Here is a 14,488-nt window from a genome sequence, read left to right as displayed (position 1 = left end):
TATTAACGATACAAATTGCCCTTTTATTGTAAGTTCGCCGACCTCAAACCGTGTCAGCGTACAGCCGACAAAGTAACGTACTACCTGCCCTAAAAACTGCACCTATTATAAATCCATAAAAGTGCAATCCTTCTCTGTCCAGTGCATTTAGGTGAGGGTAATTATTGCTTCCGCAAACTTACGTCCAACGAACCCCTTAGCTAATCGTTAAAGGTGACTGTGCAAACTGGTATTTTGTAGCAAAGTGCTAGTTTGTTGGGAAGTGTTGTTGGAAGTGTACCCTTTATTATTGAAATGATTAGAACTTTTTTATGTAAAAAACGAACAGACTTAGAATTACAAGAACTTCCTTTTCCATCACTGACTATTTTCCTCGATTAGATAAACTTTTTCCGTATACCAACCTCGATTTTTGGAGCAATAACTTCGCCAGTGCCACTAATGCATCTTTTTCCATGTTTTTTTTCTTCAATTACTTTGTGCAGAATAAACAAGGCAACACAACTAGAACTGGCAGAGTAAAATAAAACAATAGTTATTTTGTTGCCATGGGTTCTCCCACTGAGACTTTAGAATATGCCTCAATTAGTTAGATTGATTGTTTTAATGTTTTCCTTTTGAAATTTGCTAAAGAAAAAATAGACTATTATACATGATGGAATATATTATAGACTCGCGAAATTAATTCACCCGCTTCTTCGATGCTTGTGAATTCGATGATAAAATATTATCGTTCAGTACAACTATTTTAATAGTTTTTGGAAAAGCTTTTAATGGTTCAAGGTTCTATTTCAAATATTTCTAAGGAAATTGTAGTCGAAGTAAATATTGGCGGTTTATCAGCTGTTGGAAATAAATTGAAACTTCTTTCCAAAATGGAACAAAAGGAACGGTATTATCAAAAAGACCTGCAAAGTTTATAACCTCATTAGTTTGTCTTGAAATTGAAGACAGTTTTAATATAAATGCTGTCTCAAGAAACTTTTTACAAGAAATGATACGACCAAAAATTGCATGAAATGGATTCTTTTTGAGACACTAGACCAGACGAAGGGTCAAAAACATTTGTTTGCTACGTCATCTGTTTAGGCTAGCAATTTCAAGAGACATACAGCTCTTCGTCGGAAGAAACTCTGAGCTTCTTGAAGAAGACGATACTGATATGAATGTAAGAAGTCAAAAGGTTAAAAAGACCATATTTTATCTGAAATATTGTATATTTAGTATATAAGAAATTTTATCGGTTTTATTTTTTATTCATAAACCCATTTTTATATCAGTTTTAACCGAAATAAATTAAAGAAACGTCCGTCCCCAATAAGTTTTTTAGCAACAATAACCCGTGAATTATCTTTTTCATCGGTGGCAGAGAAAACGTAAATCTCCCCACAAAGCATACAATTGAAAGTAAGTGCGTCATTGTAACCTTTTTGTTGTAGTTCGTAGCACATTCCAACGTCCAGCAATTGCTGGCCTCCATCTGGTACGAGGGACTGCCCGGCTTCCGTCGAAAAAATATGGTATTACAAGCCCTGGAAATCGTCCGCATAGGCATCCTCTTCCCGTTCTTCTCCATCGCCTACATCGTGGCGCCCCACTCGGTGGTGGGGCAGACGATGCGGAAGCCCTTCATCAAGTTCATCTGTCATTCCGCCTCCTACTTCCTCTTCTTGTGTGAGTATTTCCTAATTTGATGGATAGAGGCGTTGATTGCCCGGATTTGCTCGCGAGAGGATTTCTGAGTACTGTTACAGTGTTGTATGTACATAAAAAGATACGAGGCCGTTTCAAAAAGTAACAACAGCGAATAATGCTATAATTAGTTACTGCACCTGTATTAGCAGTTCCTGATCTGCTAAAGAATAATAACAAAACAGCACAGTAGAGTAGACTTTTTAAAACATAATTCTCATTTATATTGTACTAGTAACATGTGTTTTATGTATTGTAGTTATGCTGATACTGGCATCCCAGAGGCAGTACCTCCAGTCCATATTTGGGGTGGAGGAAGAACTAGAACTCTCCACACAGAGAGGTGCAAAACCGTCCTTAGTAGAATGGATAATCTTATCATACGTTAGTGGTAAGAATTAGCTTTTAGTACATTTTTGCCTACGTAAAGATTACATTTTTTTTCTGAATCTTTTATTTCACTCTGAAGATGGAAAGACAACACATCCATTAGAACAAATGCATGTAGACATATATAACTATATGTTTTCAGGATTAATATGGAGCGAGATAAAGCAGCTGTGGGACGTCGGCCTCGAAGAATACGTCCGGGACATGTGGAATGTCATAGACTTTATTACGAATTCGTTGTATGTAGCGACGGTAGCTTTAAGAATCGTTTCCATATGGCAGGTAATGCATTCACAATAATTTACATTCTTTTTCTAGCTACGATATTAAAAATACCTTACCTTACGTTAGCTACACAAATTGTCAACATATGAACAAATATGAGCAGAATGAGGATTTGAAATTTTGATTTTTATGGAGTTTTATTTCTTAAAACAATACTTTAACAATACCTTAGATGTGACTTGAAGTTTTGAAATATTGAAAGGGGTACTCTGAAATTAAAATAAAGATAATTATATCGTGTTTAATAAAGAAAATTGAGGATGGTCACGACTGACGAAACATTGACAATTAAAGGATTAGGACGAAAATAACACATTTTGTTTTACAAAAAATTTAGTCTCGCGACAATTTCCCTGTCTATTAAAACAAACTTATGGCTTGTAGAGTTTTCCCTTGACACTATACTTGGATAAAAAATTTAAAACATTTCTTTTATGGCCTCGCTTTAAAACATAACGTGTCCATAAACCCGTTACAAACTAAACTTAACGCCGCGATGCGTTAACTTTCCAGGTCCAGAAGAACCCGGACGCAGCCAAAATTAGGAGAGAGGAATGGGACGCATGGGACCCCATGCTCATCTCGGAGGGACTGTTCTCTGCTGCGAACATATTCAGGTCAGTTTCCGCCATTTTGAATCTCTTTATTGTGCTAATTCTTGTCCAGTCAATTTTTTGAAATTCAAAAGTGAGTAAATTTTGTCCAGGTATATAAAAATTATGTTTCCGTGAATGAAGTGATGGTGATGGTAAATATGGCTTTGCTGAAACATTCTTTTGGCTTTCAACGCAGTTTTTTTTTTCATGATAGACAGTTAGACCAGCGCGGAACTGTTGAAATATCCTACTTCTTGTATGTAAGAGGGGCAAGCTAATTTCTGCTGGAATGCCTTTAGGACAACTCACATAATAAAAGTGTAGATCCCTAGATCTGGGTGAGGTCCGGAACATTTTCAAAATTGCAAAAATGTTTACAAAATTTTAAAAAAATGTTTATTTTATACTTATAACTTGGAATATATCAATTTGGAAGAATATTAAAGAGTAATAAAAGTTTTACAATTTAATTTTGCACAATATACAAGTTAAGAATGTTTAAATTGTTACCCATGTTGCAAAATAGCAATAATTGATGGAGAAAAGCAAAGTATTTTTTGGTTAATTTTTTTAAAATATTGTAACTGTTCCGAGGGCATTCTAATTTTGGTAAAAAAAACTTTAGAGTGTAATAAAACAACACACCAAATTTCATTCAAATTGGTTCTATAGTATTCGCAAAATAATTTTTTGAAAAAAATTGAAAAAATATTTTCGAACTTTCAAAATGTTGCACAGCCTCAAATAAAGCATCTAAATACTTAATTGTTCCGGACCTGGCCCAGATCTAGGGATCTACACTTTTATTATGTGAGTTGTACTGAAGGTAATCCAGGAAAAATTTGCTTGCCCCCTCTCACATCCATCTCAAAACAGATCCGCCCTGATCTAAGTAACGGAATAAAGCTTGGAAGAGCCCTAATTATGTTGTTTTGCGCTTTTAAACCAGAACAGCGGTTTCATAAATATGTTTTTGATGTCACATTTCCAACGAAATATTAATTTCGGACTGGATATGCACGCAAATTGGTGGCGCAACTATTTTACGAGCCCGATTCTGGTTTCAATAGATATCGCGCCGAATATATTAGCTCATTAAACTAGGAGGGCCATCGAGCGTCCAATTTCGCATAATGGGCTTCAGTTTAACTCATCCGTCATCAGATAAATGAAACTCCCATTAATAAATTTCGGAATTAATTCGCATAGAGATGTTCCTGTCGCTTTCGATCGGCTCGCCAGTTCCTGCGAGCCGGCAAGGCTGCGAGCAGGGCGTTGGATAAATCAACAGCCCCCCGGGTGGGGGCGAGATAAAACAATCGAAAAATGTGCCTCCAGGGTGATTCTAATCCTCGGTTGCTCCAAAAAATGGAGATGGAATGAACCGAATTAGTTTTTTCTAAAACTTACAGAATTCTGTTTTATAATTGTCGAAGAGATGATTTATTTGACAGGAAAAAATACACTTTTCTGATCTGGAACAAAAGTCTTTTTCATACAGTGTTAATTATTAAACTAATTGGAGAACCATCTTCAATAATACTGTATTATGAAAATTCATAAAAAAAGCTAAAACTTTTGTATTAAAAACTTTTTTGTAATTTCAATAATAAACTCACAATAAGTTGTCAGATTATGACAGTGACTAACCCTGTACAAAAATTATTTTTAATTGGAACCGAATCAGAAACTAACCAGTTTTAAAAATATGTCCCACTTCCATATCGTTTGGAATCCATTAATTATTTTCATCTATTTGGCATGTTTGCTCAATTAAAACATATTTTTGAGAAGTTTATATTAGTCTGCAAATACTGATCGGCTAATATTGGGACAATAATAACTGGAAAATGTGCTATTATCAGATAGATCTATTTTCAGTTACCAGATTTTTCTGGGGAATAATCGAACGAATGATAAAGTTTTGATAATTTTTCGAATTAATTGAAATATAATTATGTGATAAATATAACCCTTGAAATATAATAACTCTTTTTTATATTGTCATAATAAGCAAACCGTATTTCCTCTTTAAAAAATGTATATACATATTATATTGGAAAGTGCAGTACAAAATTTGATGTAACAGATCGGGCATACTATCGAACACTTATGTAAGAAAGTGCTTAGTTTTAAGGTAATTAGTAGGCATTATTTAAAATTTTGCAGCAGCCGTATCTCTTCCTGTACATTTCCGCTTTGTATTTAATTAAACAAAAGCCCTCTCGGTTACGAACCACCACTTTCGCAACAATAAAATTGATCCTCTCTTTCAGTTCGCTGAAGCTGGTGTATATATTTTCCGTAAATCCACATTTGGGACCACTGCAGGTTTCTCTATCGAGAATGGTTATGGACATTATGAAGTTTTTTTTCCTCTACGTCCTCGTATTGTTCGCCTTCTCCTGCGGTGAGTACTATAACCTTAAGAATCCCGGATTTAACAAATTTAAATGGAACGCCGACGTAAAAGAATACTCAGTAGGGCCCCAACAAAGCGCGCCCAAAGCGATGTAAAAAAACTGTAGTTTAAAATGATTACTATCCACAGTGGTTGCTTTGTAGAGAAAAATAATAATATACCACGTCTTCTCCCGCACAAATTTTGGGTTCTTTGTTGCAGGAAGGAAATAAATTGCTATTACTGACTTTATTCCTTGCTTTCTTGATGGAAATCATTGAAATGTTTTGGCATCCTTTCCAGGCTTGAACCAGCTCTTGTGGTACTACGCCGACGCCGAGAGACAAAGGTGTCGACAAGAGTCCGGCGACAACCGCTTCCCGAACAGGGGCGTCAATGATACCGAGCCCGATTCCAACGCTTGTACCATTTGGAGGAGATTTTCCAAGTGAGTTCTTGAATATAGACGAAGAAGGAGTTTCCCTTCAATAAAATTTCAGCTTGTTCGAGACCAGTCAGACGTTATTCTGGGCGGTGTTTGGGCTGATAGACCTGGAAAGTTTCGAGCTTAATGAGATCAAGATCTTCACCAGATTCTGGGGTATGCTCATGTTTGGCACATACTCAGTCATCAATATCGTGGTGTTGCTGAATCTGCTGATCGCCATGATGAATCATTCCTACCAGCTGATCTCGGTAAGTGGAAACTTTTTTTTTAACAGTAGATGTCATAGAAAGTGGGGTTTCGCCATTAAAATATGTCATCTGTAAGGAAATGATTTGATATTTCTAAAGTCATAGCAGTAAATCCAAGTAAATATGCCTGTTCCTGATTAACATTATTAAGTTTCAACCATTAAGGGGTTTGGATGATCTTCTGTTTTATTGAATTGAAGACTGTTCGTGCATAGACAGGTTTGGAGGTGTGCAATTTTTTATCCGTTTATACTACAGTCCTGTGTTCTTTATTATGGATATAGGGTATTAAGGATTTATCTGTTTGATGTACATGTGTTGTAGGTCTATCATCTGATGTTTCTTTTTATTTTCTCTTCATTCTTCCTCTCTTTTTTTTGCTTTTATAATTCTTTTATATTTTACCAATGTGTTTCATTTGAATTTGTTATTTTTCGTTGCCCCAAAGTGTTATAGACCCTGTAATTCCCTTAAACGTATATCTAGGTTATAAAAAAGTTTTATAAATGCCTTTTTTAATTTACTTTTATACTTACAAACGCTAGTTGAAAAGAAAACTCACTTTCAATAACACTTCGCATACAGATCCTACCCTGCCAACTGAATTTCTCTTTCAATGACATCTTAATGAGGTTTTCGGTCACTGTTGTCGAGCAATTCCCGTTTGATTAATCTCCTCAGGAGCGGGCCGACACCGAGTGGAAGTTCGCCCGCAGCAAGCTGTGGATCAGCTACTTCGAGGAGGGAGGGACGGTGCCGCCCCCCTTCAACATCATCCCGACGCCCAAAAGTTTGTGGTACATCATCGAGTGGGTACGGAGAAAGTTCTGCGGACACTCGAGGGCTGCGAAGAAGGAGCACATGCGGACAATTAGGGTGAGCTCGGCATTGCCTTTATGTGTTTCATTTGGACACCCTATTATGTGTCATGTGACTGTAATGATTCGGGGACATCAAAGTTCTGTCTAAGTAGTTATAGATTTTGTGTTTGTACGATGACCCTGAAAAGCTTAGAAATAATAACGCTCTTGTGATGCCAAAGTGGGCTCGTAACTAGAGGCGCGTCCGGGTGGGCCATGAAAACACGCTGGCCTACCGAGATGAGAGGAAGGAGTTTCCCGTGATTTTGGAAATATCAAAATATGGTGCAACATGTGTAAGTATTTGTTTTTTTTTGTGGAAATCTGGAAATTTTTCATCATTAAATAAAATTTCATGTTTTTTCGAGTCTTTGGGATCTCAATAGAGCAGGAATGGGTAGGGGTATTTATCAAGGTGTAGGTTACCTTGGAAAAAAATATGCCGGACTACCCTGTGCGGTCTACGAAAAAATTTCAAGAGACAAAAAGTGTTTATTTTTGCCCAATTTACCTTAGAAAATTGTTTGCAGAGCGTTTTTTTGCAATATTTTTATTATGCAACTTTTTTGTTAATAACAAATTACCTGCCACTCGGACACAAAGATGTTACTTAGGTTTTTTGTTCGTAATAACTAAATGCATCGATTACAAAAGGTCCTGGCCTCTCTTCGTGGTCGGTGACCTTGATTTTCTAAGCATCTTTTTAGGGGTGGACCATCCGTCTATTATAGTTTACGTTATTTTTATAAAGATTCAACCCTTAAAAACTACCCCTAATAACAAAATATTTAAAAAAATAGTTTTCAACAGTTTCAAATGATTTGATAGTACAAACAGGATAAATTAAATTCTTTTACCTGTTTATAATACAATTTATAATTTATCGCATTGATTTAACCCTTTACCCCCACCCCAATGACAAAATATAAAAAAATTTTTAATTATTTAAAAAGAATAATTTATTTTTTCGTAGTAACTTTGTCGCGATTTACTTTAATTTATGCAATATTCAAAATAATTATTTCTAGATATTTTTTTTCATGCATAAAGTCATAATTTCAAATTTTCAAATATACATATATATCTGTGTCTCGTTTTTCAGGTTAACACCTCTGGAAATGTGAGAAGGCTGTGGACTTTTTTTTGCAAATAGTACCCTGAAAACTACTAATCATTTTATTGATATTATAAAAACCTAATTTTTCGAAGTTTGGCACCACATAAAAAAACACTCAGTAGACATTTGTCGTTCAAATTTAGTATATGGGTATTTTATTGGGTGTTGAATAACCTGGTAATAATATCTTTTTAATAACAAAATGCTTAGGCATTTAGAATTTAGAACGTAGTATTAGTACTACGTTCTGGAAAAACGACCCTTTTAAAAAATCGTAGTAGACCAGGCTTTTGTCACATCAATAAAATGATTATTAGTAGAATATAACCTCCCACCAGGGCACTATTTGTAAAAAAATTGGCTTGTGGAAAGTCCACAGCCTTCTCACATTTCCAGAGGTGTTAACCTGAAAAACGAGACACACTGTATATTATTTTATTATGTACACCTATGGATGCTCCAAAGTTGTAGATATCCAAAATATTGATATGCTTCGAAAATTGAAGCTGTAAGGTGCCGTTAGTTTTTTAAAGATAAATTTTAAAGCTATTATGAAGATCCAAAAACGATTTTACGGAAAATTTCGACAGATAAAAGTACTGTAAAATTGGATATTTTTTAACGCGTTATTTTTGAGATTATTGAGGTTAAACGGTTTGAAAATCATGACCTTCGCCCTCAACTGCAAACTTCTAGCAGCGACATTGTTAATTTTTATCCTTCACAAATAAAAAATAAACTTTTTCTGTGAAAAAAAATCTAAACCTTTGTACTCTTGAATATTTTTCGTATCTTTTTTATTTTTTAAGTTATTTTCGAGAATGTTATTTTTTTTGGAATTAAATATAATGTTTTCAATCGAAACGTAATATTTTCAAAAATATGCATTCTAAACCGCTTAAACTTGTATAATATATTGTTAACACATAAAAAATGTAAATTCTAGAAGGATTACCTTTAATTTTAAATCTCGTGAAAAATTCAACACTTTTTGTAATGATTTTTTTTTTCCGAAAAAGCGAATTAAGTTTTATTTTGATCATAACTCAGTTAATTTTTATGCTAATGACTTAAAGTCAAGTTCATTTTAAAGATTTCTTAAAGTACTTTAAAAAATGATCTGTGCACTTTTCTTGAAAAATACAATTTTTGTTAGTTATTTTACGTTAAATGCTTCCATTTTAGTTTCTGTCGGACATGAAATTATCTTCAACCAGCCGTATCTCAGCACCTATTGCACCTACATAAATAAAAAAAAACTTAATATTTTTCTTTTTCTATAAGCTTCATTTTCTTCGAGATGTTTTTTTTCATAGAATGTCTATTTTCCGAGTTATTCGAGAAAAACTACTGAATCTTTTTTTTAATAAAAATGTACATTTTCAATCACCAATATCTCAGAAAATATTGACGTATCGAAAAATGTTCATAAAATACTTTTTGCTTAAAATTGATTGCTTTATCGATTCCTGGGGTTATTTTCAATATTTTATTTTTCACTCCCTAGAAGGGGTGGCTTCCACCCCCTGGGCAAAAGCGTTCATCGGCACTATATAACTTTCATGTCAATCGGTTCTGTCTGAAAGAATTCAAAGGGGAAACCCTGGACTAGAATAAGGGGAATAACTTTTAATTGATTTTGGAAAATTATTTGTTTTCTTTTTAAAGCAACAATGTCAAGCAAGGTAATGCGTATGACATATTTTTTTTTCTGGAAGTCGATTTACAGAACATGGTAAAACAAAACGGCGGCCCACCTGGAAAAATCATGGCCCTCCCTCGGGCCCACTCAATTTTAGAGGCCCGGTTACGTGCCCAATGCTGAAGCGAGCACTAAAAAATGTTATCTAATAAAAAACTTAGATATTCAGCTGAGCTTTTTCTGTGTTCTAGCGAAAAGTGAAGCAAGCGAGTGAGAGAGATTTCAGATATCAGGTAATGAAAACATATTCCAAATCGATATAAATACACTTATTCTCTGATCCGAGATTCTCTATTGTTCTCGCGGGGTAGTTTAATATTATAGAGGCATATTTCTTGCAGGGAATCATGAGAAACTTAGTTAGGCGTTACGTGACGGTAGAGCAGAGGAAGGCGGAGAACCAGGGCGTCACGGAGGACGACGTGAACGAGATAAAGCAGGACATCTCGGCGTTTCGCTTCGAACTCATAGAAATCCTGAAGAATTCCGGCATGAACACGTCTACTGCCCACAGCGGAATGGGTGAGTCACTTAAATTATGTTCATTAGTTACACATTTTCTACATAAAAAACCGTATTTCCTATCCCTAAAGTGTTCCATACACGTTCAGTTTTCCACCCTGATTTAGACGCAAGTTTGGATGGATGCTAAATTATCTCCCTTAGGTACTGGCGGCAAAAAGAACCGTCAAAAGGAACGCCGCCTTATGAAAGGCTTCAACATAGGCCCACAGCCATCCACCTCCTCGGGGTCCCTCCCACCCGTAGCCGAGTTCATCGCGTCCCTCCAACACCACCACGAAGGCCACCATCACGACTTCTTCGGTTCCACCTTGTCCGGGATCTTTAACTCCACCACTCACAGGAAGCTCCACCAGCACAGCAGCACGGTGTCTTCTTCGCAGGGTAGCATCAACGAGGGCCATCACCATCACCACCACCACCACCACCATAAAAGGTACGCGATTGTAGTGTCGTTGTCGTACGATCGAATTTTCGTAGATTGTTTTTGTAGAGGGTGTCAGGAAAGTAATGTTACATAACTAAATACATGTATTTTTTCTTTTTTGCGAAGGTTCGTCGTATGTCTACATCGAATGTCATTAAAATCGGTCAAATAATGGAGGCTACGTCTGAACACTGGAACATGTAACATTCGTTTCCGAGCACCACGTATATGATCGTTTTAGTTATTTTTTTTTAAACATCGTTGTGAATTAAAGTAGTAAAGATTTCGTTTACGATGATATATTAAAGTTGGGGAATTGTAGTAAGGATTTCCGGAATTGAAATATAATGGAGGATCGACATAAAAGGGCGCGCCCAGCTTTGGCACCCTCTATATAACCGGCAGGGGTCGATCTAGTGGGAATGGAATTTTATAGTACTACGGGGACCGTCAATGTCAAAGGTGTACCATAAAATACAATTCCGTTGATAAACTTCCTTTACACTCCGTTACGGTTCCAATTTTCTATACAATGTAGAAATAATACACCGTATATTGAAACTATTCATAAGTAAATTGCATTTTACGATACTTCCAAAGTTGCAAGCGTTTCACGTTGCTAAAATTTGTATTTTATGTAGCAACACTAAACCTTATTTCCACATTTTTACCTTTTGCTTTCCCGCTATTGTTTTCTATTCTTTTTCGTGCACGCACCAATATCACACCCCCAAGAAGAATCTATACCTACTAGACTGAAAGTAAGTACAATTTCACCATTTGTATGCCTTATTTAAACACGCCGCAACGATCCCACCAAATCAAATTGTACGTGGTGCCAGTAATCATGATGTTGCGAAGGAAATTCTTTTACAGATTGAACCTGAAGCGGAGCCATTCCCACAAAAGGCGGTGGGGCACCCTGATAGAGGCAGCCAAGACAGGCAAAGTGTCCAGGTTGATCGGGCGCTCGAGATCTGAAGATTCGGTGTGTAACAACTGTCGCGACGCCAACGGCGACGGTGGTCGTCGCTCTCGCTCCCACAGCAACAGTCCGGCCTCCGAGGACAACTGCTCTGTTAGCCTGTCGGACTCCAATCCTAGCTTGGATGGGGCACCAGAGGGACAGAGGAACCCCGAGAGGGAGCTGCACGGGATAGCTCACGGCTTGGCTTTGCTTAAGAAGAAGAGGAAGAAGTTCTCCGCTTCTAGGAACACTAGTCCAATAGTTCCTCCGGCCGACCCTAAAGAGTCGATCGTGCCCAAAAAGATAGGACCGAAAAAGGTAAGAAGAGATAACAATGCAATATGTAGCGTGTGGATGTGATAGAACGGTGTGACGTCACAATCAATGTGTTTTGTTGCACGTGACAAATTTTGAGAGCTAATATTTCAGTTTCAGCAAGTTCTGAAGCGCGCTTCTAGCGTTCCCACGAGAGTGCCGGAAATAATCCAAATCCTGCCGCGCCACGAGAAGACCCAGTCCCAGCAGGACTCTATGGAGGTGCCAACAACCGTAGCGCATACTCTGACTCCGTCGACCACCGAAGAAAGCGTCACCACAGTGGGTCCCTCCATGACAGTCAGCGGTACCTCCAGAGAGCCCCTCATGTACAACTACTCTTCTTCCAGCAATCCAGCCACCGGTTCATCTCAGACTCCCGACGACGAATACAAGCCCAACACGTCCCAGTCTTTGCCGAAACTGCCAGGAGTCATTCCTGTCAGCGGCCACAACGGACCAACCGGATGGTTGTAGATTTAGTTCCGTCTATTTCGGTGTTACGGTGTCAGTTCTGGGTGAAGTCAATGATTAATTTGTCTGTGATGGAAAAATTGGCAACTTTTTTTGGTTTGAAATCTTCCTAAATTGAAATATACATTGATCACTGCCTGAAGGTCTTCCGGCTGCAATTTAAGGGTTTCCACAACTTCCGAATAGACCATTTAAAATGTAAAGGACTAGTTTGGGTCTAGAAAGAACCTCAAGTAAATCTAAAGGAATTCACATCGGTCTCTGTCTAAATTGGTGGTACAAATTAATCAGGGACATTCATTCAGATTAAAGTAACAAGTTTCCCTTCGTAAAAAATAAAAGTAACGCACAATATGAGTCAGTTTGTGGCAGTGTAGTAAAACAGGAGATTTTTTATTCAATTTCTAACTTTTTATTATTACACAGCCCAACAAAAAAAAAGTGGGAGGTCTAAAAGACAAGACCATGCTATCCATATGGTTTTAGGGTCGCTGAATCCGAATCCGGTGTCCGTTTGACACTATTAGCTCTGTTTGACCTTAAACCAGAGGTAATCGCGTCAAACGGATACCGGATTAGGATTCAGCGACCCCAAAACCAAATGGATACCATAGTCTTGTCTTTCGGACCTGCCACTTTTTTTTGTGGGGCTGTGTTATGAATGCTGTGTAGTAATATCCTAGTACAGGTCATCCAATTTTGGAAAAGTGCAAAGCGATACTTGTGCTACATTCCTCGTAAAAAGTTAGAAACTGAATTTGGAACAATGTTTACGCCTACAAAATAATAGTTAAAAATAACGTACGATGTTAATAATTAAGTCTTCACCAACTAGTAATAGTATTTATTATCAAGATGGACCAGAAACGCCTTCACAGGTTAAGTATTGTTACAGATATCCCGTAGTTGCTCCCAACCTGTACACATTAGCCTCTGCCCTTAAGTTAAGTGTCACACCATTTAGGAAGTTTGATTTTCAGGTTCTACGTCGACAAGAATGAGGCCTTTGAGATAAATTATTTTTATAGGGGATAGAGTATATTTTTCTGTATATATCACTGTATTTTTTCCCGCTCCTGAATCAATTTTTTTACAGTGGAATATTGCGAATATCGTCTTATTTATTATGTTGCACTTTGATATAGACCTTCGCTTAATAATTAATCCCAGTCGGTTCATTAACGCGAGATTTCCGTATCGAAACTGTAGCGAATTATTTGGAATTGCAAAGCTGCCTCAGTAGCACACGTGTTTGACTGTACCGTTGATGTTTTGACAATTGTGCCTTTTTAATTTCTATGATTCATTCACTTCAAGTTTGAAACTTGATATCCGCCGGGTGCACCCGATTACTAGTCTTAAGAGATGAATAATATTTAAATAAAAAAAAGTAAAACGGTATATTAGTACATGTAAAAAATAACCAACGACCTCAAGGCCAGTTAATCGCAGACAAAAACGATATTAACTGCTTTTGGTGACATTTCAACAAATTCTTAATGTGTTAGGTAGGTAAGAGTTAAAGCACCAGTAATTTGTAAGGTTCTAATGTTAAGACTAAATGCCTAGATAAAAAAAAAATACATTTTGGTTTTATAAGAGGATACATATTTCGATGTGAAAGGATTAGATACTGTAAGCGGTTAGGTCTAGCTGCAATTAAAAAGTATAAATAACTATAACATAAGCCATAACATAGAAAATTTTGTGTAAATGAAGAGATTGTTACGCATATTTTATTATTTTATTTCGTTCCAACTTAAATTTTCCTTTTAACATTAATTGATTTTATCTGCTCCCACTATGGTAAATAGACTATTAATACATTGTTTTTAAGGAGGTAAGTGGAAAAGAGCGAATATTTGATGAACACTACATTTTATTAATTATTATGAATGAATATTTATAGAAATTATACAGTTATTACATTTAGTAACATTTATAAAATCTCCCTCGCGTTTATTAATTATCACATTTTTCTCAAAATGATTTGACCGCTCCATTTGAGTCACCGGAGGCTCAATATTATCTGACTGATCCATTA

The 14,488-nt window shown here is 36.5% G+C and overlaps 1 protein-coding gene across 1 annotated transcript in view; it reads left to right on the top strand.

The window, feature by feature from the left end:
* Positions 1-12,447, top strand: part of LOC108910300 (transient receptor potential-gamma protein) — a 31,369-nt gene extending 18,922 nt beyond the window's left edge. The window contains exons 7-19 of the mRNA XM_023455953.1: positions 1,440-1,674; positions 1,952-2,083; positions 2,225-2,364; positions 2,881-2,984; positions 5,240-5,373; positions 5,668-5,812; positions 5,865-6,060; positions 6,742-6,936; positions 9,931-9,972; positions 10,081-10,261; positions 10,406-10,678; positions 11,558-11,973; positions 12,085-12,447. Of these exons, the coding sequence (XP_023311721.1) occupies positions 1,440-1,674; positions 1,952-2,083; positions 2,225-2,364; positions 2,881-2,984; positions 5,240-5,373; positions 5,668-5,812; positions 5,865-6,060; positions 6,742-6,936; positions 9,931-9,972; positions 10,081-10,261; positions 10,406-10,678; positions 11,558-11,973; positions 12,085-12,447 (2,556 nt within the window). The remainder of the gene's footprint in view (positions 1-1,439; positions 1,675-1,951; positions 2,084-2,224; positions 2,365-2,880; positions 2,985-5,239; positions 5,374-5,667; positions 5,813-5,864; positions 6,061-6,741; positions 6,937-9,930; positions 9,973-10,080; positions 10,262-10,405; positions 10,679-11,557; positions 11,974-12,084) is intronic.
* Positions 12,448-14,488: the final 2,041 nt, after the last annotated feature.

This window comes from Anoplophora glabripennis, unplaced genomic scaffold (genome assembly GCF_000390285.2).
Source record: "Anoplophora glabripennis isolate ALB-LARVAE unplaced genomic scaffold, Agla_2.0 scaffold86, whole genome shotgun sequence".
In the NCBI taxonomy this organism is placed as follows: Eukaryota; Metazoa; Arthropoda; class Insecta; order Coleoptera; family Cerambycidae; genus Anoplophora; species Anoplophora glabripennis.
This window is presented reverse-complemented; position numbering and strand designations above follow the sequence as displayed.